Genomic DNA, 23607 nt, shown 5'->3' on the forward strand with positions numbered 1-23607 from the left:
CAGACGGAGAAAAACATTTGCATATTTTAATATCATATGGACAAAAATAGAGGTATGACTGACTTATACAGATAACAAAAAACAACATGCAGGTCTTAAAACGTATTACAATATGAATAGACAGCTTTCTTCATGAGGAGTGGACATTGTCTCACTGATTTCTGGTTGAGCTCTTCGCTGAGCATCTCAAAGTCCGTGGTCTTCTGCTCCACCTCCTGACTCTTCTGGTCGTAGTTAACAGCCAGCTCCTCCAGGGCCTGCAGCACCTCCTTCACCTACAACACCACAGCATTAATAGTAACATTAACAATAACTATAGTAATAATAACAATATTATTATCCTTCACCTCATCCTTGGAAGCCTCGTTCTCAGCCTGCAGGCGGTTCAGCTCCGACTGCAGGTTGTCATGGTCGCGTCGCGATGACACCAGCAGCTACACACACACACACACACACACACACACACACACACACACACACACACACACACACACACACACACACACACACACACACACACACACACACACACACACACACACACACACACAAATGAAAAGTCAGACCATGACATATATAGAAAGGTCATTTAGCTAACATACAGTTTGATTACTTTGATTGAGGTTCAATAGTCTTTAACCAGAATTACAGTAACAACAAGATGACAACAGCCCAACTCACCTCCTCCTGGTCCAACATCTGCTGCTTGAGCTTCTCAGCCAGCTGGCTCTGCTGGTTTATCTCATCATCCTGGACACACAGAGAGAGGACAGCAGGGAGAGAGAGGACAGCAGGGAGAGAGAGGACAGCAGGGAGAGAGAGGGCAGCAGGGAGAGAGAGGACAGCAGGGAGAGAGAGGACAGCAGGGAGAGAGAGGACAGCAGGGAGAGAGAGGACAGCAGGGAGAGAGAGGACAGCAGGGAGTGAGAGGACAGCAGGGAGTGAGAGGACAGCAGGGAGAGAGAGGGCAGCAGGGAGAGAGAGGACAGCAGGGAGAGAGAGGACAGCAGGGAGAGAGAGGACAGCAGGGAGTGAGAGGACAGCAGGGAGTGAGAGGACAGCAGGGAGAGAGAGGACAGCAGGGAGAGAGAGGACAGCAGGGAGAGAGAGGACAGCAGGGAGAGAGGACAGGATTAGCATCATCATTCAAACACACAGACAAACACACGCTCCAACATGGGGCGTCTCCCATGGACAGTCATCTACACTACATGACCAAAAGTATGTGGACACCTGCTCGTTGAACATCTCATTCCAAAATCATGGGCATTAATATGAAGTTGGTCCCCCCTTTGCTGCTATAACAAGAGCATTAGTGAGGTTCGGCACTGATGTTGGGCGATTAGGCCTGGCTCGCAGTCGGCATTCCAATTCATCCCAAAGGTGTTCGATGGGGTTGAGGTCAGGGCTCTGTGCAGGCCAGTCAAGTTCTTCCACACCGAACTGGACAATCAATTTCTGTATGTACCTCACTTTGTGCAAGAGGCATTGTCATGCTGAAACAGGAAAGGGTCTTTCCCAAACTGTTGCCACAAAGTTGGAGGTCCTAAATCCTCCGTCGGACTGCCAGATGGTGAAGTGTGATTCATCACTCCAGAGACACGTTTCCACTGCTCCAGAGTACAATGGCAGAGAGCTTTACACCCATCCAGCCGACGCTTGGCATTGCGCATGGTTATCTTAGGCTGCTCGGCCATGGAAACCCATTTCATGAAGCTCCAAATGAACAGTTCTTTGTGCTGATGTTGCTTCCAGAGGCAGTTTGGAACTCGGTAGTGAGTGTTGCAACTGAGGACAGACGATTTTTACGCGCTTCAGCACTCGGCGCTCCCGTTCTGTGAGCTTATGTGGACTACCACTTACAGTTGAGTGAATGTTTGTCTATGGAGATTGCATGGCTGTGTGCTCGATTTTATACACCTGTCAGCAACGGGTGTGGCTGAAATAGCTGAATCCACCAATTTGAAGGGGTGTATAAATAGTGTATCTTGATGGATTCTTGTTCAACAACACACCTGCATCATGTCCAGTTGGCTCGTCCTAATATTTATATATTTCGTTAATTCCATTCTTTTACTTTTAGGTTTGTGTGTATTGTTGTGAATTGTTAGATACCACTGCACTATCGGAGCTAGAAACACAAGCATTTCGGTACACCCGCAATAACATCTGCTGAAGATGTGTATGTGACCAATAAAATGTGATTTGATTTGACCCGTGTGAGTGTCTTACTCAGCTCTTTCCCTTCAACTCATTAGTTGCATCCTAAATGGCACCCTATTCCCTATTGGGTCCTGTTTAAAAGTAGTACACAATATAGGGAATAGGGTGCAATTTATGACGTAGCCATTGGCTGTTGCTACTTCCTGCTGGATGCTGTGTGGCCGGTGTCTCTCACCTGATCGTCCAGCTGCTTGCAGAGCTTGGTCAGCTCCCCCTCACATTTGTCCTTCTCAACACGCACAAACGCACACACACACACACGCATGCACGCACACACACACGCGCGCGCGCGCTCTGTGGCCGGCCTCTCTCACCTTATCATCCAGCTGCTTGTAAAGCTTGGCCAGCTCCCCGTCACACTTGTCCTTCTCTGCGTCGGTCAGACGGAGCTGGGGCATGTTGGGGGTAGAGGCAGGCTTGTCGTTAGGCACATTGTCCAGGGCCAGCACCTCAGCCTGGGCCTTCTCCTTGTCAAACTGCTCGCCCACCGGTACACTCTCACCTGAAGGGGGCAGCGTGACGGTCACACAGAGAGGTCAGACACACTCTGCAGGGCTATCTTCTCATCGCCATGATGCTCTCATCTGAGCTGAGTGTCTGTCTTCAATCACCCCCCCCCCCCCCCCACAACAAATTCATTCCACATAGATTACTCAAATGTCCCTCTCTCAAGAAAATGACATAAACACAAATCAGGGAGGTAGTAGTATCTGTACTTCTTCAATAAGAAACACTTATTTTCACTTTCTATTGCAAACCATTTGAAATGTTTTGCTACGTTGTGCCTTAATGAACACGACCTTGCTGTTCTACTACGTCTGTACAGTAAAGATGAGGACCTAGCCAGCTGATAACTTTGGGCTTCTCCTCCTCACCGTTTCTCCAGCGGTTCAGCTCATTCTCCAGCCAGGTGATGGTGTTCCTCAGGGCCTTGCCCTTCTCCTTCTCCCTCTCGTACTTCTTCTTCCATTGTTCTGCCGTCAGCTCCACGTTCACACACACCGTGTTCTTAATGGTCTTCGCTCTGCAAACACCACAAACAGGACCAAACCGTTACACCCTATTTTAAATCAACAGCCCTGAATAGCTCACTAAATAGTGATTGTAGTAACTCATTGTGAATTGTTTGTTTTTTGGGGAAAACGTGACTGTTGCCATGCATACTTGTGGGATTGTATTAACAGTGGACTACTACAAATATATTTTGGAGTGAACTATGCCTTTAGGAGCTAGTGAGTGAGCCCACCTCTGTCCAAACATGAGGGTGGACTTGGTCTCTGACTCGTTGTAGGCGGAGGGAGAGGCACAGATAACAATGGTGGTCCTACAGTTCCCCCCCAGAGAGTCCTGAAGGATTCTGGTCATTTTACTGTCTCTGTACGGGATATAACCCTGAAACAAAACAACGTTCACTAAGAGAAACAACAATAGAATTCCCATTCAAGTTGTTACATTCTGAGCAAAGAAGAAACAAAACAAACCAATCTACGATTGAAACAAAAGGAGTGGAATTATACAACTGTGAATCAGCTAGAACCAGACCCCTGGCCTTTAGGAACATTTATTTACATCTCTAAAATAATGACGGATACTGTTGATGTGAGGTATTGGGCTTAAGTGGGTCAACTCATCTTTACACCAACCAAACCAACAGTCACAGTATCTGTGATAGTAGAGGGCTACTCACAGAGCCTTCTGCTAGAGCTGAGATGACGTTGCCCAGTGAAGACAGAGACTTATTAATGTTCTTGGCCTCGTCCAGCAGGGCTCCCTCCGCCCCCGTCTTACTGACCTGAGAAGAAAGAGACAGACAGGGACCGTCTGGTAAGATAGATCACATGTACAAACACTTGCTGTGCACCAGAGGCCTTAATAATATATTGGGATGGGTCAAACATGTGGTCTGGGTGACATAACCTAACAATGTTCATCAGTCTTGATAATATCAACAGATTAGACTACTGGGAAAAAATACATTGTGGGCTATGTACATTTACTCAGAGATAAATCTAGAGAAAGAGAGAGGGGGGGTATAAAAGAGAGTGCAGCAGAAGAGAACGAGAGAGAGAGAGGGTGAAAGAGAGCTAGAGAGCAGAAGAGGGAGAGAAAGAAAGAAAGAAAGAGAGTCTGTGGCAACCTAAATGCCAGAACCGGACAAGAACCTGACACCCTCAGCACACAGGGGGACAAACACCTGCCTGTAGGTGACAGCATTCCCTCCCCCATATGCCCCCATGACACAATTACGACAAAATAACCAACAAAAACGGGTCACAACTACTGCAGCTCTGTCGCACGATGGGTATGTACATAGTCAATGGTAGGCTTCGAGGGGACTCCTACGGTAGGTACACGTATAGCTCATCTCTTGGCAGTAGTACTGTAGACTACTTTATCACCGACCTCAACCCAGTCTCTCAGTATTCACAGTCAGCCCACTGACACCCCTATCAGACCACAGCAAAATCCCAGTCTACTTGAACAGAGCAATCCTCAATCATGAGGCATCAAAGGCCAAAGCAACTGAATAATATTAACAAATGCTATTGATGGAAGGAAATTAGTGTGGAAATCTACCAAAAAACAATTTTCTTAGGTTGTCTGCTTGAAATGTTTAGATTTGACAGGGAAGCTGAGAGGTCAAATATACTGTTCAGTGTTTCTATTGGCAAGTTTACACCTTCACTTTCTTCACTATTACAGTGAAACATTTTGTCCAGGAAGTTGTCTAGAAGGGATTGAATTTGTTGTTGCCAAATTGATAGAATTTGTTGTTGCCTAATTAACAACAATGACAAATGGTTTGATGAAGAATGCAACAACCTAAGAAAGAAATTGAGAAACCTATCCAACCAAAAACATAGAAACCCAGAACCTGAGTCTACGCCTTCACTATGGTGAATCACTAAAACAATAGGGAAAGGGGGACACTAGTCAGTTGTACAACTGAATGCATTCTGTAATGTGTCTTCCACATTTAACCCAACCCCTCTGAATCAGAGAGGTGCGCGGGGCTGCAATAATCGACATCCACGTCTTCAGCGCCCGGGGAACAGTTAACTGCCTTGTTCAGGGGCAGAACGACTGACGTTTACCTTGTCAGCTCGAGGATTTGATCCAGCAATCTTTCGGTTACTGGCCCAACGCTCTAAACACTAGGCTACCTGCCGCCCCAATACAGAAATACACTATGGAAAGAGAAGGAACAGCACGGCAGAAATCAGCTCAATGTAATTGAAGAATCCATAGACTCTAACCACTTCTGGGAAAAACAAACAACAACACAAACAGTTATCTATCCAAAATGGAGATATGGGTAAACCACTTCTCCAATAACAAAGAACAAAACATATACATGATGAAATACAAATCTTAGAATCAACTATTAAAGACGACCACAACCCACTGGATTCTCCAATTACATTGAATGAACGACAGGACAAAATACAAACCCTCCAACACAAAAGGACCTGTGGCATTGATGGTATCCAAAATGAAATGATAAAATATACAGACAACAAATTCCAATTGACTATACATCATCCTCTTTAACATCATCATCAGCTCTGGCATCTTCCCCAATATTTGCAACCAAGGATTGATCACTTTAATCCACAAAAGTGAAGACAAATTTGACCCCAATAATGAATGGGGGATATGCGTCAACACCAACCTTGGGAAAATCCTCTGCATTATCATTAACAGCCGACTCGTACATTTCCTCAGTGAAAACAATGTAGCTGAGCAAATGTCAAATTGGCATTTTACCAAATTACCGTACGACAGACCACGTATTCACCCTGCACACCCTAATTGACAAATAAACAGATCAAAACAAAGGCAAAGTTTTATCATGCTTTGTTGATTTCAAAAAAGCTTTCGACTCAATTTGGCAAGAGGGCCTGCTATACAAATTGATGGAAATTGGTGTTGGAGGAAAAACATACGAAATTATAAAATACATGTACACAAACAACAAGTGTGCGGTTAAAATGGGCAAAAAAAAAAAATTTCTTTCCACAGGGGCGGGGGTTGAGACAGGGATGCAGCTTAAGCCTCACCCTCTTCAACATATATATCAACAAATTGGCGAGGGCACTAGAACAGTCTGCAGCACCCGGCCTCACCCTACTAAAATGATCTGGTGCTTCTGTCCCCAACCAAGGAGGGCCTACAGCAGCACCTAGATCTTCTGCACAGGTTCTGCCAGACCTGGGCCCTGACAGTAAGTCTCAGTAAGACAAAAATAATGGTGTTCCAAAAAAGGTCCAGTTGCCAGGACCACGAATACAAATTCCATCTAGACACCGTTGTCCTAGAGCACACAAACAACTATACATACCTCGGCCTAAACATCAGGGCCACAGGTAACTTCCACAAAGCTGAGAACGATCTGAGAGACAAGTCAATAAGGGCTTTCTATTCCATCAAAAGGAACATAAACCAAGAATTCCCAAAATGGGAAAAACACCAAATTGAGACACTGCATGCAGATTTCTGCAAAAATATCCTCAATGTAAAACAATGTAAAACACAATGTAAAACACGAAATAATGCATGCAAAGCACAATTAGGCCGATACCCGCTATTTATCAAAATCCAGAAAAGAGCCGTTAAATTCTACAACCACCTAAAAGGAAGTGATTCCCAAACCTTCCATAACAAAGCCATCACCTACAGAGAGATGAAACTGGAGAAGAGTCCCCTAAGCAAGCTGGTCCTGGGGCTCTGTTCACAAACACAAACAGACCCCACAGAGCCCCAGGACAGCAACACAATTAGACCCAACCAAATCATGAGAAAACAAAAAGATAATTACTTGACACATTGGAAAGAATTTACAAAAAAACTGAACAAACTAGAATGCTATTTGGCCCTAAACAGGGAGTACACAGTAGCAGAATACCTGACCACTGTGACTGACCCAAACCTAAGGAAATCTTTGACTATGTATAGACGCAGTGAGCAGAGCCTTGCTATTGAGAAAGGCCGTCGTAGGCAGACCTGGCTCTCAAGAGAAGACAGGATATGTGCACACTGCCCACAAAATGAGGTTGAAACTGAGCTGCACTTCCTAACCTCCTGCCAAATGTATGACCATATTAGAGACACATATTTCCCTCAGATTACACAGATCCCCCAAACAATTTGAAAACAAATCCAATTTTGATAAACTCTCATATCTACTGGGTGAAATACCACAGTGTGCCATCACAGCAGCAAGATTTGTGACCTGTTGCCACAAGAAAATGTCAACCAGTGAAGAACAAACACCATTGTAAATACAACCTCTATTTATGTTTATTTATTTTCCCTTTTGTACTTTAACTATTTGCACATCACATTCGGGGCGGCAGGTAGCCTAGTGGTTAGAGTGTTGGGCCAGTAACCGAAAGGTTGCTAGATTGAATCCCGAGCTGACAAGGTAAAAATCTGTCGTTCTGCCCCTGAACAAGGCAGTTAACATTTACATTTACATTTAAGTCATTTAGCAGACGCTCTTATCCAGAGCGACTTACAAACCCCACTGTACCTAGGCCGTCATTGTAAATAAGAATTTGTTCTTAACTGACTTGCCTAGTTAAATAAAGGTTCAATAAAAAATAAAAATAAATGTATTACAACACTGTAAATAAACATAATATGACATTTGAAATGTCTTTATTCTTTTGGAACTATTGTGAATGTTAAGTTTTTATTGTTTATTTCACTTTTGTTTATTTCACTTGCTTTGGCAATGTTAACATATGTTTCCCATGATAATAAAGCCCCTTAAATTGAAATTGAATTGAGAAAGAGAGCAGGAGAGAGAGAGAGAGCAGCAAAGAGAGAGAGAGAGCAGGAGAGAGAGAGCAGGAGAGAGAGAGAGAGAGAGAGAGAGAGAGAGAGAGAGAGAAAGAGAGAGAAGAGAGAGAGGAGAGAGAGAGAGAGAGAGAGAGAGAGAGAGAGAGAGAGAGAGAGAGAGAGAGAGAGAGAGAGAGAGAGAGCAGGAGAGAGAGAGAGAGCAGAAGAGAGAGAGCAGAAGAGAGAGAGCAGGAGAGAGAGAGCGAGAGAGCAGGAGAGAAAGAGAGAGCAGAAAAGAGAGAGCAGAAGAGAGAGAGCAGGAGAGAAAGAGAGCAACATAGAGAGGGAGCGAGAAGGAGGGTGAAAGAGAGAGAGCAGCAGAGAGAGAATTTGTGTCAGGGAGTTCTGTTTCCCTCAGACAGCAGGCAGTTAGTAGAGTCATGAGGGGCCAGATCAGGATGTTTTGACTCATACATGTTGTGTTGTTGTTGTACCTTTTCTCTAAAAAAAGAAAGCCTGCACACTGCTCTTGCCAGTATCCCTTTACAAAAATGACATATCGGAATCGGTTGTCTGCCTTCATCAGAACAGAACCAGTGTGCAGGTTTCTCTTTCATTGTTTTATTCCTGAACCAATAAGCTGCAATAAGCTAACCTCAGATAGTCTTTTCCTACCTTTTCACTTCCAGCCAGGTCGACGAGGTAGAGCTTTCCGCTCAGTTTCTGCTCTGTAGCAGTGTTCTCCTGCTTCACGTTGATCTGGAAGATACTGTGACTTCTGGAGCTGTGCTCATTCATGTCTGAGACAAGAGAACAGGTCTGGGATCAGCACTGATCAGTTAAAATATTAATACTGTGACTTCTGGAGCTGTGCTCATTCATGTCTGAGACAAGACAACAGGTCTGGGATCAGCGTTGATCAGTTAAAATATTAATACTGTGACTTCTGGAGCTGTGCTCATTCATGTCTGAGACAAGACAACAGGTCTGGGATCAGCACTGATCAGGCAGGTAGAATAATAATACACAAATAGAGACTGGTTGTGTCTGAAAAGGCACCCTATTCCCTTCATTGACCAGAGCCCTCAAAAGTAGTGCACTATAAAGGGAATAGGGCCCTGGTCAAAAGTAGTGCATTATAAAGGGAATAGGGCCCTGGGCCCTGGTCAAAAGTAGTGCATTATAAAGGGAATAGGGCCCTGGGCCCTGGTCAAAAGTAGTGCATTATAAAGGGAATAGGGCCCTGGGCCCTGGTCAAAAGTAGTGCATTATAAAGGGAATAGGGCCCTGGTCAAAAGTAGTGCACTATAAAGGGAATAGGGCCCTGGTCAAAAGTAGTGCACTATAAAGGGAATAGGGCCCTGGGCCCTGGTCAAAAGTAGTGCACTATAAAGGGAATAGGGCCCTGGTCAAAAGTAGTGCACTATAAAGGGAATAGGGCCCTGGTCAAAAGTAGTGCATTATAAAGGGAATAGGGCCCTGGGCCCTGGTCAAAAGTAGTGCATTATAAAGGGAATAGGGTGCCATATGGGATGGACTTTAGGGCGGACTCTTACTTGTAACTGCTACATGTCTGTTAGATTTGCCTTCATCAATGGTGTCCATGACTTCCTCTGGGCTGCAGACAAATCTCTCAGTGCATCCCTGTGGACAAAGAAAACCTGTGACGACACTGGACCATCTTATCAACTCTTAATGTAATCACAAAAAGAAATGGCTTTAAACAGTCACTTTTATCCAAAGAGAGTTAGAGTGATATAAATGGCTTTAAGCAGTCACTTTTATCCAAAGAGAGTTAGTGATATAAATGGCTTTAAGCAGTCACTTTTATCCAACGAGAGTTAGGGTGATATAAATGGCTTTAAGCAGTCACTTTTATCCAACGAGAGTTAGTGATATAAATGGCTTTAAGCAGTCACTTTTATCCAAAGAGAGTTAGGGTGATATAAATGGCTTTAAGCAGTCACTTTTATCCAAAGAGAGTTAGTGATATAAATGGCTTTAAGCAGTCACTTTTATCCAACGAGAGTTAGGGTGATATAAATGGCTTTAAGCAGTCACTTATATCCAAAGAGAGCTGGAGTGATATAAATGGCTTTAAGCAGTCACTTTTATCCAAAGAGAGTTAGTGATATAAATGGCTTTAAACAGTCACTTTTATCCAAAGAGAGTTAGAGTGATATAAATGGCTTTAAGCAGTCACTTTTATCCAAAGAGAGTTAGAGTGATATAAATGGCTTTAAGCAGTCACTTTAATCCAAAGAGAGTTAGTGATATAAATGGCTTTAAGCAGTCACTTTTATCCAACGAGAGTTAGAGTGATATAAATGGCTTTAAGCAGTCACTTTTATCCAAAGAGAGAGTGATAGAAATGGCTATAAGCAGTCACTTTTATCCAAAGAGAGTTAGAGTGATATAAATGGCTTTAAACAGTCACTTTTATCCAAAGAGAGAGTGATATAAATGCCTATAAGCAGTCACTTTTATCCAACGAGAGTTAGGGTGATATAAATGGCTTTAAGCAGTCACTTATATCCAAAGAGAGCTGGAGTGATATAAATGCCTTTAAGCAGTCACTTATATTCAAAGAGAGCTGGAGTGATATAAATGGCTTTAAGCAGTCACTTTTATCCAACGAGAGTTAGAGTGATATAAATGGCTTTAAGCAGTCACTTATATCCAAAGAGAGCTGGAGTGATATAAATGGCTTTAAGCAGTCACTTTTATCCAAAGAGAGTTAGAGTGATATAAATGGCTTTAAGCAGTCACTTTTATCCAAAGAGAGTTAGTGATATAAATGGCTTTAAGCAGTCACTTTTATCCAAAGAGAGTTAGAGTGATATAAATGGCTTTAAACAGTCACTTTTATCCAAAGAGAGAGTGATAGAAATGGCTATAAGCAGTCACTTTTATCCAACGAGAGTTAGGGTGATATAAATGCCTTTAAGCAGTCACTTTTATCCAACGAGAGTTAGGGTGATATAAATGGCTTTAAGCAGTCACTTATATCCAAAGAGAGCTGGAGTGATATAAATGGCTTTAAGCAGTCACTTTTATCCAAAGAGAGCTGGAGTGATATAAATGGCTTTAAGCAGTCACTTTTATCCAAAGAGAGTTAGGGTGATATAAATGGCTTTAAGCAGTCACTTTTATCCAGAGAGAGTTAGAGTGGTGCATGCATACAGTTGAGTAGCTTCAGAGCCTGTCTTTTCATAGGGAATCGCTACATTGTCTATGTCAGGTGACACCATGTTTTATGCTATTAGGTGGCTGCAGTCTTAACAGTTTATAGGGTGAGTAACTAAGTGAGGACGTTTAGCTCATTTCTGGATGAAAGACTCACCTTGACATAGGGAACTCTGTTTTTGTCTTCATGCACTGACAGGTTGGTCTTTGACACTGGAGAGAAGGAAACATGTAACATAGTCAAGACTCTAAACCAGGGGTGTCAAAGTCATTCTACAGAGGGCTGAGTGTCTGCAGGTTTTCCTTCCTCCCTTGTACTTGATTGCTGAATTAAGGACACTAATTAGTAAGGAACTCCCCTCACATGGTTGTCTAGATCTTAACTGAAGGGGAAAAAACTCAAACCTGCAGACACTAGTCCCTCAATGGAATGACTTAGACTCTCCTACTGTAGACCATACTGTAGATAGTTCTGGAGCCAAGGCAGAAAGCCCGTCTTCTGCTGTTAAATGGAGATTGAACTAGCCATTTAAGTATCATTGCGTGTGTGTGAAGAAACCTCATGCTCAAACTGGGTGAGGAAAATGTATTTAAGGACCGATTCAAATACACCATGTTTACAGAGCACAATGCAGACGTTCTTTCTCTTCAGTCCAAACATGAACAGGCCATTCATTCTAGTATCAGTGACAACATTTCCAGCTGATGTCCTGAACACCACCATCCACCCTTTTCCTGTTTCAACAGGCAACATTTCATCAATCAGCTCCTTTTAACAGACAGCGATGTAAACTAGCCAATTATACACACCAGCATGGCCACAAGCCAGGAGGAGAGGCACGCTATATATGACGTGTCCTAAATGGCACACTATTCCCTATGTAGTGCACTAGTTTTAACCAGGGCCCATAGGGCTATGGTCTAAAGTAGTGCACTACGTAGGTAATAGGCCGCCATTTAGGACACACACTGTGTTCACTTTGCCTAAGACTTACTATCCAACAGGTCCCGAATCTTGTCCAAGTAAATTTCATAATATGAAACCTGGAAAATAAGAGGAGTGTCTCATTAGAAAGTATCCACAGAGACAAATCAACAGGTTTTAAAACCCTGTCGACTAAAGTGATTCTACTGAATGTCTTTCAACCAGCTACTGTAAAGCAATTCAACTCTGACGTAGTAGAGCTCTAGCCAGTAGCTACCCTGATGTAGAACTCTATGTTCTGTCGTAGTAGAGCTCTAGCCAGTAGCTACCCTGATGTGGAACTCTATGTTCTGACGTAGTAGAGCTCTAGCCAGTAGCTACCCTGATGTAGAACTCTATGTTCTGTCGTAGTAGAGCTCTAGCCAGTAGCTACCCTGATGTAGAACTCTATGTTCTGACGTAGTAGAGCTCTAGCCAGTAGCTACCCTGATGTGGAACTCTATGTTCTGACGTAGTAGAGCTCTAGCCAGTAGCTACCCTGATGTGGAACTCTATGTTCTGTCGTAGTAGAGCTCTAGCCAGTAGCTACCCTGATGTATAACTCTATGTTCTGACGTAGTAGAGCTCTAGCCAGTAGCTACCTTGATGTAGAACTCTATGTTCTGACGTAGTAGAGCTCTAGCCAGTAGCTACCCTGATGTGGAACTCCATGTTCTGACGTAGTAGAGCTCTAGCCAGTAGCTACCTTGATGTAGAACTCTATGTTCTGACGTAGTAGAGCTCTAGCCAGTAGCTACCTTGATGTGGAACTCTATGTTCTGACGTAGTAGAGCTCTAGCCAGTAGCTACCCTGATGTGGAACTCTATGTTCTGACGTAGTAGAGCTCTAGCCAGTAGCTACCTTGATGTAGAACTCTATGTTCTGACGTAGTAGAGCTCTAGCCAGTAGCTACCCTGATATAGAACTCTATGTTCTGACGTAGTAGAGCTCTAGCCAGTAGCTACCCTGATGTGGAACTCTATGTTCTGACGTAGTAGAGCTCTAGCCAGTAGCTACCCTGATGTATAACTCTATGTTCTGACGTAGTAGAGCTCTAGCCAGTAGCTACCCTGATGTGGAACTCTATGTTCTGACGTAGTAGAGCTCTAGCCAGTACCTACCCTGATGTGGAACTCTATGTTCTGACGTAGTAGAGCTCTAGCCAGTAGCTACCCTGATGTAGAACTCTATGTTCTGACGTAATAGAGCTCTAGCCAGTAGCTACCCTGATGTAGAACTCTATGTTCTGACGTAGTAGAGCTCTAGCCAGTAGCTACCCTGATGTATAACTCTATGTTCTGACGTAGTAGAGCTCTAGCCAGTAGCTACCTTGATGTAGAACTCTATGTTCTGACGTAGTAGAGCTCTAGCCAGTAGCTACCTTGATGTATAACTCTATGTTCTGACGTAGTAGAGCTCTAGCCAGTAGCTACCCTGATGTGGAACTCTATGTTCTGACGTAGTAGAGCTCTAGCCAGTAGCTACCCTGATGTGGAACTCTATGTTCTGACGTAGTAGAGCTCTAGCCAGTAGCTACCCTGATGTGGAACTCTATGTTCTGACGTAGTAGAGCTCTAGCCAGTAGCTACCCTGATGTAGAACTCTATGTTCTGACGTAGTAGAGCTCTAGCCAGTAGCTACCCTGATGTATAACTCTATGTTCTGACGTAGTAGAGCTCTAGCCAGTACCTACCTTGATGTAGAACTCTATGTTCTGACGTAGTAGAGCTCTAGCCAGTAGCTACCTTGATGTATAACTCTATGTTCTGACGTAGTAGAGCTCTAGCCAGTAGCTACCCTGATGTGGAACTCTATGTTCTGACGTAGTAGAGCTCTAGCCAGTAGCTACCCTGATGTGGAACTCTATGTTCTGACGTAGTAGAGCTCTAGCCAGTAGCTACCCTGATGTGGAACTCTATGTTCTGACGTAGTAGAGCTCTAGCCAGTAGCTACCCTGATGTAGAACTCTATGTTCTGACGTAGTAGAGCTCTAGCCAGTAGCTACCCTGATGTGGAACTCTATGTTCTGACGTAGTAGAGCTCTAGCCAGTAGCTACCTTGATGTGGAACTCTATGTTCTGATGTAGTAGAGCTCTAGCCAGTAGCTACCTTGATGTGGAACTCCAGGTTCTCGTCCATAGAGTAGATGTAGTTAAAGATGTCCTGCACTATCCTGGGGATGATCCCCATCCCATCTGTGTCATGAAGGTTTCCCTCCATCGTGTGGGTTTTGCCGGATGACGTCTGTCCATATGCAAATATTGTCCCGTTGTACCCCTCCAGAACATCTGGAAGAAGAAGAAGAGGAATCAATATTAATCCTTACAAGATGGAAATGTACCCAACTCCTCCGAAACACACACACACACACACACACACACACACACACACACACACACACACACACACACACACACACACACACACACACACACACACACACACACACACACACACACACACACACACACACACAGAAATACACACACATTCACCACCATTCAAAAGTTAGGGGTCACTTAGAAATGTCCTTGTTTTTGAAAGAAAAGCACTTTTTTTGTCCATTAAAATAACATCAAATTGATCAGAAATACCGTGTAGACATTGTTAATGTTGTAAATGACTATTGTAGCTGGAAACTGCAGATTATTTATGGAATATCTACATAGGTGTACAGAGGCCCATTATCAGCAACCATCACTCCTGTGTTCCAAAGGCACGTTGTGTTTCCTAATCCAAGTTTATCATTTTAAAAGGCTAATTGATCATTTGAAAACCCTTTTGCAATTATGTTAGCACAGCTGATAACTGTTGTTCTGATTAAAGAAGCAATACAACTGGCCTTCTTTAGACTAGTTGAGTATCTGGAGTATCAGCATTTGTTAGTTCGATTACAGGCTCAAAATGGCCAGAAACAAATACTTTCTTCTGAGACTCGTCCGTCTATTCTTATTCTAAGAAATGAAGGCTATTCCATGCGAGAAAATGCCAAGAAACTGAAGATCTCGTACAACGCTGTGTACTACTCCCTTCACAGAACAGCGCAAACTGGCTCTAACCAGAATAGAAAGAGGAGTGGGAGGCCCCGGTGCACAACTGAGCAAGAGGACAAGTACATTAGAGTGTCTACTTTGAGAAACAGACGCCTCACAAGTCCTCAACTGGCAGCTTCATTAAATAGTACCCACAAAACACCAGTCTCAACGTCAACAGTGAAGAGGCGACTCCGGGATGCTGGCCTTCTAGGCAGAGTTGCAAAAAAAAAGCCATATCTCAGACTGGCCAATAAAAATAAAAGATTAAGACGGGCAAAAGAACACAGACACTGGACAGAGGAACTTTGCGGGTACTATTTCCATGTATTTAACCCAATATTTTGGGCATTAAACAGTCTCCATATACATTATACTTCCATAAATGTTTTAACTGGTACCGGGGGACCTTCAGATGAGTCTTGTGAGGCCTGTGGGCCTCCTAGAGCAAAACAACCCACATGGACGTGTTCGTGATAGTCCCACCTTTGCACAGATTAATCATATTAGTGTGTAGCCCAAAAGGTTCGGATGCTACAGACAGAAGTTAGCAGATCGACTGTACCGACTTCATACGAGTCCCAAGATGCTTGTGGGTGTCGTACAGCAAAACGGAGACCATCATCGTGTTTGTGAGAGTCTCATATCTCATAATAGTTTGTAAGCTAAACTGTTCAGACGATTTTGTGAGAAAACCATTTTTTGGGATGTCTCATGGTCTGACAAACACCGCTCTCTCTGTCAGCTTTCACCGAAGATGCAGAAGTGCGACATGGTGGATGTGGTGGATTGAGAATTTTAATGGTGATTTTTATATTATGCTAATTAGATTTCCGCGGGCGGACATCGACCTTAGGGGTTAACAAACATCTACAGTAGAACAGAGTGTTCATAAACCATGTCTGAGCAGAGCTCACCTTTGACGATCTTCTGGGCGCAGGCGTTGTATACTTGCTCCTGTGTCGTATTAGGCTGGAACACTCTGTCAAACTGGAACGGTTTGCTCTGCGAGGTAGAGAGAGACAGAGACAGAGACAGAGAGACAGAGAGAGACAGAGAGAGACAGAGAGACAGAGAGAGACAGAGAGAGAGAGACAGAGACAGAGACAGAGAGAGAGAGAGAGAGAGAGAGAGAGACAGAGAGAGACAGAGAGACAGAGAGAGACAGAGAGACAGAGAGAGACAGAGAAAGAGAAATAAATTAGAGAATGAGTTTCACAACTGTCTATCTGACATTCAATTTAAACCAACTGTATATGTAAAGACCAACTGTATATGTAAAGACCAACTGTATATGTAAAGACCAACTGTATATGTAAAGACCAACTGTATATGTAAAGACCAACTGTATATGTAAAGACCAACTGTATATGTAAAGACCAACTGTATATGTAAAGACCAACTGTATATGTAAAGACCAACTGTATATGTAAAGACCAACTGTATATGTAAAGACCAACTGTATATGTAAAGACCAACTGTATATGTAAAGACCAACTGTATATGTAAAGACCAACTGTATATGTAAAGACCAACTGTATATGTATATGTAAAAATCGGCCAATTAATCGGTATCGGTATCGGCGTTGAAAAATCCTAATCGGTCGACCTCTAGTTACTACATGATTCCATATTTGTTATTTCATAGTTTTGATGTCTTCACTATTATTCTACAATGTAGAAAATATTAAAAATAAAGAAAAACCCTTGAATGAGTAGGAGTCCAAAACGTTTTGACTGGTCCTGTACACCAATGCAGCACAGTAGAACTGCGAAAGGCAAATGTGGGTTTGTGCTCCGAGGAACCTCTCTATTCAGGACAGCAGCTATAACACTGCTCTCTGCTCAGAACCACAGAGTTATCCGTACAGGACATCACCTGACCTGACCCACTGATCAGTCACAAGATGGGGCACAGCCAGCCACAACACAACCTAGCCAAACTGACACTGCAGTACTGACAACATTAGGCTGCAGTACTGACAACATTAGGCTGGGCCTGTCCTCACTATCAGTAGTACAGACCAAGTTCAAAGTTCTCATGAGTCTGGAAGGCAGTGCTCCTTTACCTCCACTACACTGCAGCCTGAAAGAGTCATGATTACTCAGTGGAGATGACACAGTGAAACCATTGTTCTAGTATTTTTCAGTGATGTCTTTCACGGACACTACTACTGGCTTCTTGGTCTGCCTTGGGAAAATCTGATTTGTCTAGAATGTACAAACACATCTATTGAACAGGCCAGTGATAAATGCAAGATCACTCAGAGTGCAGAATAAACAGCCACAGGGGGATGGAAGTGCTTTAGCCAACTGGATTTCCCCCCCTATAGACTCTGTATTTACTAGGCAATAGAATGGTAATAACTGCCTGGATACCCAGTTTAAATCCAATCATAGTGCTGCGCCGACGGAGATGGCCGCCTCGCTTCACGTTCTTAGTAAACTATGCAGTAATTCGTTTTTTTATTTATTATTTCTTACATTTTTAGCCCAGAAAATCTCAAGTGTTATTACATACAGCCGCGAAAAACTATTGGATATAAAAGCGACGTCAATTTACCAACATTACGACCAGGAATAAGACTTTCCCGAAGCGGATCCTTTATTCGCACCTCCACCCTGGACATTGGTTCTAATCCCAGAGGCCGATCCAAAACAACGCGGTCGCCGCAGGAGAGGCAGACGGAGCGGAATCCTGGTCAGAATTAGAAGGCGAGCACACCATCCACCGCTTCCAAGCATATTAGTCGCCAATGTCCAATCTCTAGACAACAAGGTGGACGAAATTAGGGCACGAGTCGCCTTCCAGAGAGACATTCTCTGTAACATTCTCTGTTTCACGGAAACATGGCTCACTCGGGATACGTCGTCAGAGTCGGTACAGCCACCTGGTTTTCTCCATGCATCGCGCCGACAGAAACAAACATCTCTCTGGTAAGAAGAAGGGCGGGGGTGTATGCCTCATGATTAACGACTCATGGTGTAATCACAACAACATACAGAAACTTAAGTCCTTTTGTTCACCTGACCTAGAATTCCTTACAATCAAATGCCGACTGCATTATCTTCCAAGAGAATTCTCTTAGATTATAGTCACAGCCGTGTATATCTCCCCAAAGCAGATACCTCGAAGGCCCTGAAATATTTTCACTGGACCCTATGTAAACTGGAAACCATATATCCCTTCGGCAAATCTGACCATGACTCCATCTTGTTGCTCCCCTCCTATAGGCAGAAACTAAAACAGGACGTGCCCGTTCTCAGGTCTATCCAACGCTGGTCTGACCAATCGGATTCCACGCTTCAAGATTGCTTCGATCACACGGACTGGGATATGTTCCGGGTAGCCTCAGACAATAACATCGACGTGTACGCTGACTCGGTGAGTGAGTTTATTAGGAAGTGCATTGGAGATGTTGTACCCACTGTGACTATTAAAAGCTTCCCTTACCAGAAACCGTGGATTGATGGCAGCATTCGCGCAAAACTGAAAGCGCGAACCAACGCATTTAATCATGGCAAGGCAACTGGATTCATGACTGAATACAAACAGTGTAGCTATTCCCTGCGCAAGGCAATCAAACAAGCAAAGCATCAGTATAGAGACAAAGTAGAGTCGCAGTTCAACGGCTCAAACACGAGACCTATGTAGCAGGGTCTACAGACAATCACGGATTACAAAAAGAAAACCAGCCCCGTCGCGGACATTGACGTCTCGCACCCAGACAAATTAACTTTTTAGGGATAGGGGGCAGCATTTTCACTTTGGATGAATAGCGTACCCATAGTGAACTGCCTCCTACTCTGTCCCAGATGCTAATATATGCATATTATTATTACTATTGGATATAAAACACTCTGAAGTTTCTAAAACTGTTTGAATGATGTCTGTGAGTATAACAGAACTCATATGGCAGGCAAAAACCTGAGAAAAAATCCAAACAGGAAGTGAGAATTCTGAGGCTGGTCGATTTTCAACTCATCGCCTATTGAAATCCCAGTAAGTTATGGATCTGTTTGCACTTCCTACGCCTTCCACTAAATGTCAACAGTCTGTAGAACGTTGAATGAATATTCTACTGTGATGTGGAGCCGGATGGGAACTGTTTGAGTCAGTGGTCTGGCAGAGTGCCAGTTCCTGGTCACGCGCATTCCACATGATATCGACTTGCGTTCCATTACTTCTATAGACACAAAGGAATTCTCCGGTTGGAACGTTATTGAATATTTATGATAACAACATCCTGAAGATTGATTCTCTACTTAGTTTGACAAGTTTATTCGACCTATAATATAACTTTTTAAAGTTTTCGTCCAAGTTCGTCCAAGGTAACTGAACTAAATTACTATCACCCCGTAGCACTCACTTCTGTCATCATGAAGTGCTTTGAGAGACTAGTCAAGGATCATATCATCTCCACCCTACCTGATACCCTAGACCAGGGGTCGGGAACCTTTTTGACTAAGAGAGCCATGAAAGCAAAACATTTGGAAATTTATTTCAGTGAGAGCCATATAATATATTTTAAAAGTGAATTCAACTAAATGTCAGTATAATAAGCCTCTGAATTTATTCTTAAATAATGTTGTTATAATACTCACCATTAATGCGACTTCTGGTGCTGCATGGATTTGCTGATGTCTTTGTAGTCTGGTTGGTACTTGGTGAGGTTAAGTTTCATGCAAGCGTTGAGGCTTTCATCCGTTAAACGTGATCGTAGGTTGGACTTGATGTTTTTAAGATGTGAGAATGACTGCTCACATGCATACGTAGATCCAAACATGGTCAATACAGCAATACTCACACGCTGCAGTGTGTGGTATGTGACAGGAAGCGCGTTTTGAGAATCAGCTGGTCTTCGGGTTGAAGTTTTTTCATTTCTGTCCACATGTGCTTGCTCGCCAACTCCGCTTTCTGTCGTGTGATTCTTTCCAAATCTTCATTCAGTGACTTGAACTTATTCACCCACATGTCTGAGGCCTTCAGGTCAGCCACTTCTGCTTCAAAATCTCTGACGGAGACACCAGGAATGTAACTCAGGTCGGCTGTGTTCAGTGAACACTCGTTTGGAAGGGTGATGAACTTAAAAAGACGAGTGTGCTCACGAAATTCTCCAAAGCGTGCTTTGAAGGACTGTAGGAGACTGGATGTGCAGCGAGCTAGCTGGTGGAGATCAAAGTTTTGAATAGGCTCACTTGCTGTGCATGCATCTTTAAATTGGCTCAGTTTTTCAAAATGTAGTAAACGACCTGTTTCAAGATCATGATGAAAAGTTCTAGCTTGTTTTCAAAAGCAAACACAGCTTGTTGAAGGGATAACACTGTATTTCCAATGCCTTGCATTTTCACGTTGAGCTGGTTCAGATGTTCAGTCATATCTACGAGATAGTAAAACTTGAGGAGCCACTCAGTTTCGGCTAGCTCAGGATGCTCGATGCCTTTCATTTCAAGGAAAGTCCGGATTTCTTTCAGGCAAGCCGCAAAACGGCTAAGCACCTTCCCTCTTGACAACCAACGCACATTGCTGTGCAAAAGCAGACCAGGATAGTTATTTCCAACTTCATCCAGCAGTGTTTTAAACTGGCGATCATTTAAGGCTCGAGCAACAATAAAGTTGATCACACGAATGACCAGCGACATCACTTCCCCAAACTGCCTGTCACACATCTGAGCACAAAGTGCCTCCTGGTGTAGAATGCAATGGAAACTTAGGATGGGTCTATTTTCATGTTCACGGAGAAGCGCCACAAATCCTTTTTTATTCCCCACCATACACGGAGCACCATCAGTACACACTGAGAGAAGTTTATCCATAGGTAGATTTTTTTCTTGAGCAAACTCCATGAAAGACTTAAATAAATTCTCACCTCTTGTGGACCCTTTTAATGGCAGAACTGCAAGACTTTCTTCGCGCAGTGTGTCACCAACAGCATATCTTGCAATCACGCTGAACTGCGACAAATGGCTCACGTCTGTTGACTCATCCAAAGCCAGGGAAAAGAACGGCGCTGCATTTATGTCCTTCACTTGCGTTTCCTCCACTTTGTTTGCCATCACGATGGTACGATCATGAACAGTTCTTGCCGACAGAGGCATGTCTTGTATCCGTTTAATTATCTTGTCTTTGTTCGGAAAATCATCAAAGTTCATTGGCTACATCCAGCATGAACGTTTTAGCATACTCGCCATCTGTGAATGGTTTTCCGTTCCTCACTATTGCTAAAGATCCAGCAAAGCTAGCGGAATTATAGTCACCTTGCCCGGTCCATACGCGGAGTTGCTGCTGGCTAGCTTGCACCCTGCTCAGTAGCTCTTGGCACGCTTTCTTTCTGCTGTCTCCCGCAGGGTATTTTGATGCAAAGGTAGCATGGCGCGCGTCGAAGTGCCGCTTTACATTCGACCGTTTCATCGATGTAATTTTGTCATTGCAAATTAGACACACCGCAGAACCTGCTCTCTCCACAAAGGCGAATTCTTCTGTCCATTCGTCCTGAAATGTACGATACTCGTCATCTTTTTTTCTTTTCACCATCTTCTTCGTCGAAGGGTTAGCTTTGAGCTAATGACCGAGCAGACTGATTCAAAAGGAGGCGTTTACCTGTTTTACCTAGCAACGGCCAACGTAGGCCAGTATCATTTAATTAAAATAATGGACAATTGCTCCTGCAGCGCTGAACAGAACATGAGCAGTGAAAAATCGATGGATGGATTAAAACAAGTGAGAATATTTTGTTTTATCTGCGAGCCAGATGCAATCATCAAAAGAGCCACACCTGGCTCGGGAGCCATAGGTTCCTGACCCCTGCCCTAGACCCACTGCAATTTGCTTACCGCCCCAATAGGTCCACAGACGACGCAATCACAATCACACTGCACACTGCCCTATCCCATCTGGACAAGAGGAATACCTATGTAAGTATGCAGTTCATTGACTACAGCTCAGCATTCAACACCATAGTACCCTCCAAACTCATCATTAAGTTTGAGACCCTGGGTCTCGACCCCCACTTGTGCAACTGGGTCGTGGACTTTCTGACAGGCCACCCCCAGCTGGTGAAGTTAGGAAACAACATCTCCACCTCGCTGATCCTCAACACTGGGGCCCCACAAGGGTGCGTTCTCAGCCCTCTCTTGTACTCTCTGTTCACCAATGACTGCGTGGCCATGCACGCCTCCAACTCAATCATAAAGTTTGCAGACGACACTACAGTGGTGGGCTTGATTACCAATAACAACGAGACAGCCTACAGGGAGGAGGTGAGAGCCCTCGGAGTGTGGTGTCAGGAAAATAACCTCACACTCAACGTCAACACAACAAAGGAGATGATCGTGGACTTCAGGAAACAACAGAGGGAGCACCCCCCTATCCACATCGACGGGACAGTAGTGGAAAAGGTGGAAAGTTTTAAGTTCCTCTGCGTACACATCACGGACAAACTGAAATGGTCCACCCACACAGATAGCGTGGTGAAGAAGGCGCAACAGCACCTCTTCAACCTCAGGAGGCTGAAGAAATGTGGCTTGTCACATAAAACCCTCAAAAACTTCTACAGATGCACAATCGAGAGCATCCTGTCGGGCTGTATCACCGCCTGGTACGGCAACTGCACCGCCCTCAGCCACAAGGCTCTCCAGAGGGTGGTGTGGTCTGCACAACGCATCACCGGGGGCAAACTACCTGCCCACCAGGACACCAGGCACCCGATGTCACAGGAAGGCCAAAATGATCATCAAGGACAACAACCAACCGAGCCACTGCCTGTTCACCCCGCTATCTTCCAGAAGGCGAAGTCAGTACAGGTGCATCAAAGCTGGGACTGAGAGACTGAAAAATAGCTTCTATCTAAAGGCCATCAGACTGTTAAACAGCCATCACTAACATTGAGTGGCTGCTGCCAACATACAGACTCAAATCACTGGCCACGTTAATAAATGGAGTTAATAATGGTATCACTAGTCACTTTAAATAACGCCACTTCAATAATGTCTACATATCCTACATTACTCATCTCATATGTATATACTGTATTTCAGACCATCTATTGCATCTTACCTATGCCGCACGGCCATTGAGCATCCATATCTTTATATGTATATATTCTTATTCCCTCCCCTTACATTGTGTGTATAAGGTAGTCGTTGTGAATTTGTTAGATTACTTGTTAGATATTACTGCACTGTCAGAACTAGAAGCACAAGCATTTCGCTACACTTGCATTGACATCTGCTAACCATGTGTATATGACAAATAACATTTGATTTGATAGTGGAAGCCTCTCTCTCATCTCTTCTTCACTCCTCTTCCTCCCTCCCTCCCCTTCCTTCCCTCCCTCCCTCCTCTTCCCTCCCCTCCCTCCCTCCCCTCCTCTCCTCTTCCCTCCACTCCTCTTCCCTCCCTCCTCTTCCCTCCCTCC

At 43.9% G+C, this 23607-nt stretch overlaps 1 protein-coding gene across 2 annotated transcripts in view; it reads right to left on the bottom strand.

The window, feature by feature from the left end:
• The window catches only part of LOC139550249 (kinesin-1 heavy chain), a 43378-nt gene that overhangs the window by 15826 nt on the left and 3945 nt on the right, over positions 1 to 23607 (bottom strand). For both annotated transcript variants that reach the window (XM_071361004.1, XM_071361003.1), the window contains exons 2-14: positions 16108 to 16195; positions 14268 to 14446; positions 12189 to 12237; positions 11351 to 11406; positions 9564 to 9651; positions 8683 to 8807; positions 3911 to 4015; positions 3470 to 3615; positions 3099 to 3247; positions 2538 to 2725; positions 682 to 750; positions 348 to 434; positions 156 to 275 (exon numbers count right to left, since the gene is read on the bottom strand). In XM_071361004.1, the coding sequence (XP_071217105.1) occupies positions 156 to 275; positions 348 to 434; positions 682 to 750; positions 2538 to 2725; positions 3099 to 3247; positions 3470 to 3615; positions 3911 to 4015; positions 8683 to 8807; positions 9564 to 9651; positions 11351 to 11406; positions 12189 to 12237; positions 14268 to 14446; positions 16108 to 16195 (1449 nt within the window). The remainder of the gene's footprint in view (positions 1 to 155; positions 276 to 347; positions 435 to 681; positions 751 to 2537; positions 2726 to 3098; positions 3248 to 3469; positions 3616 to 3910; positions 4016 to 8682; positions 8808 to 9563; positions 9652 to 11350; positions 11407 to 12188; positions 12238 to 14267; positions 14447 to 16107; positions 16196 to 23607) is intronic.

This window comes from Salvelinus alpinus, chromosome 23, assembly GCF_045679555.1.
Source record: "Salvelinus alpinus chromosome 23, SLU_Salpinus.1, whole genome shotgun sequence".
Classification (NCBI taxonomy): domain Eukaryota; kingdom Metazoa; phylum Chordata; class Actinopteri; order Salmoniformes; family Salmonidae; genus Salvelinus; species Salvelinus alpinus.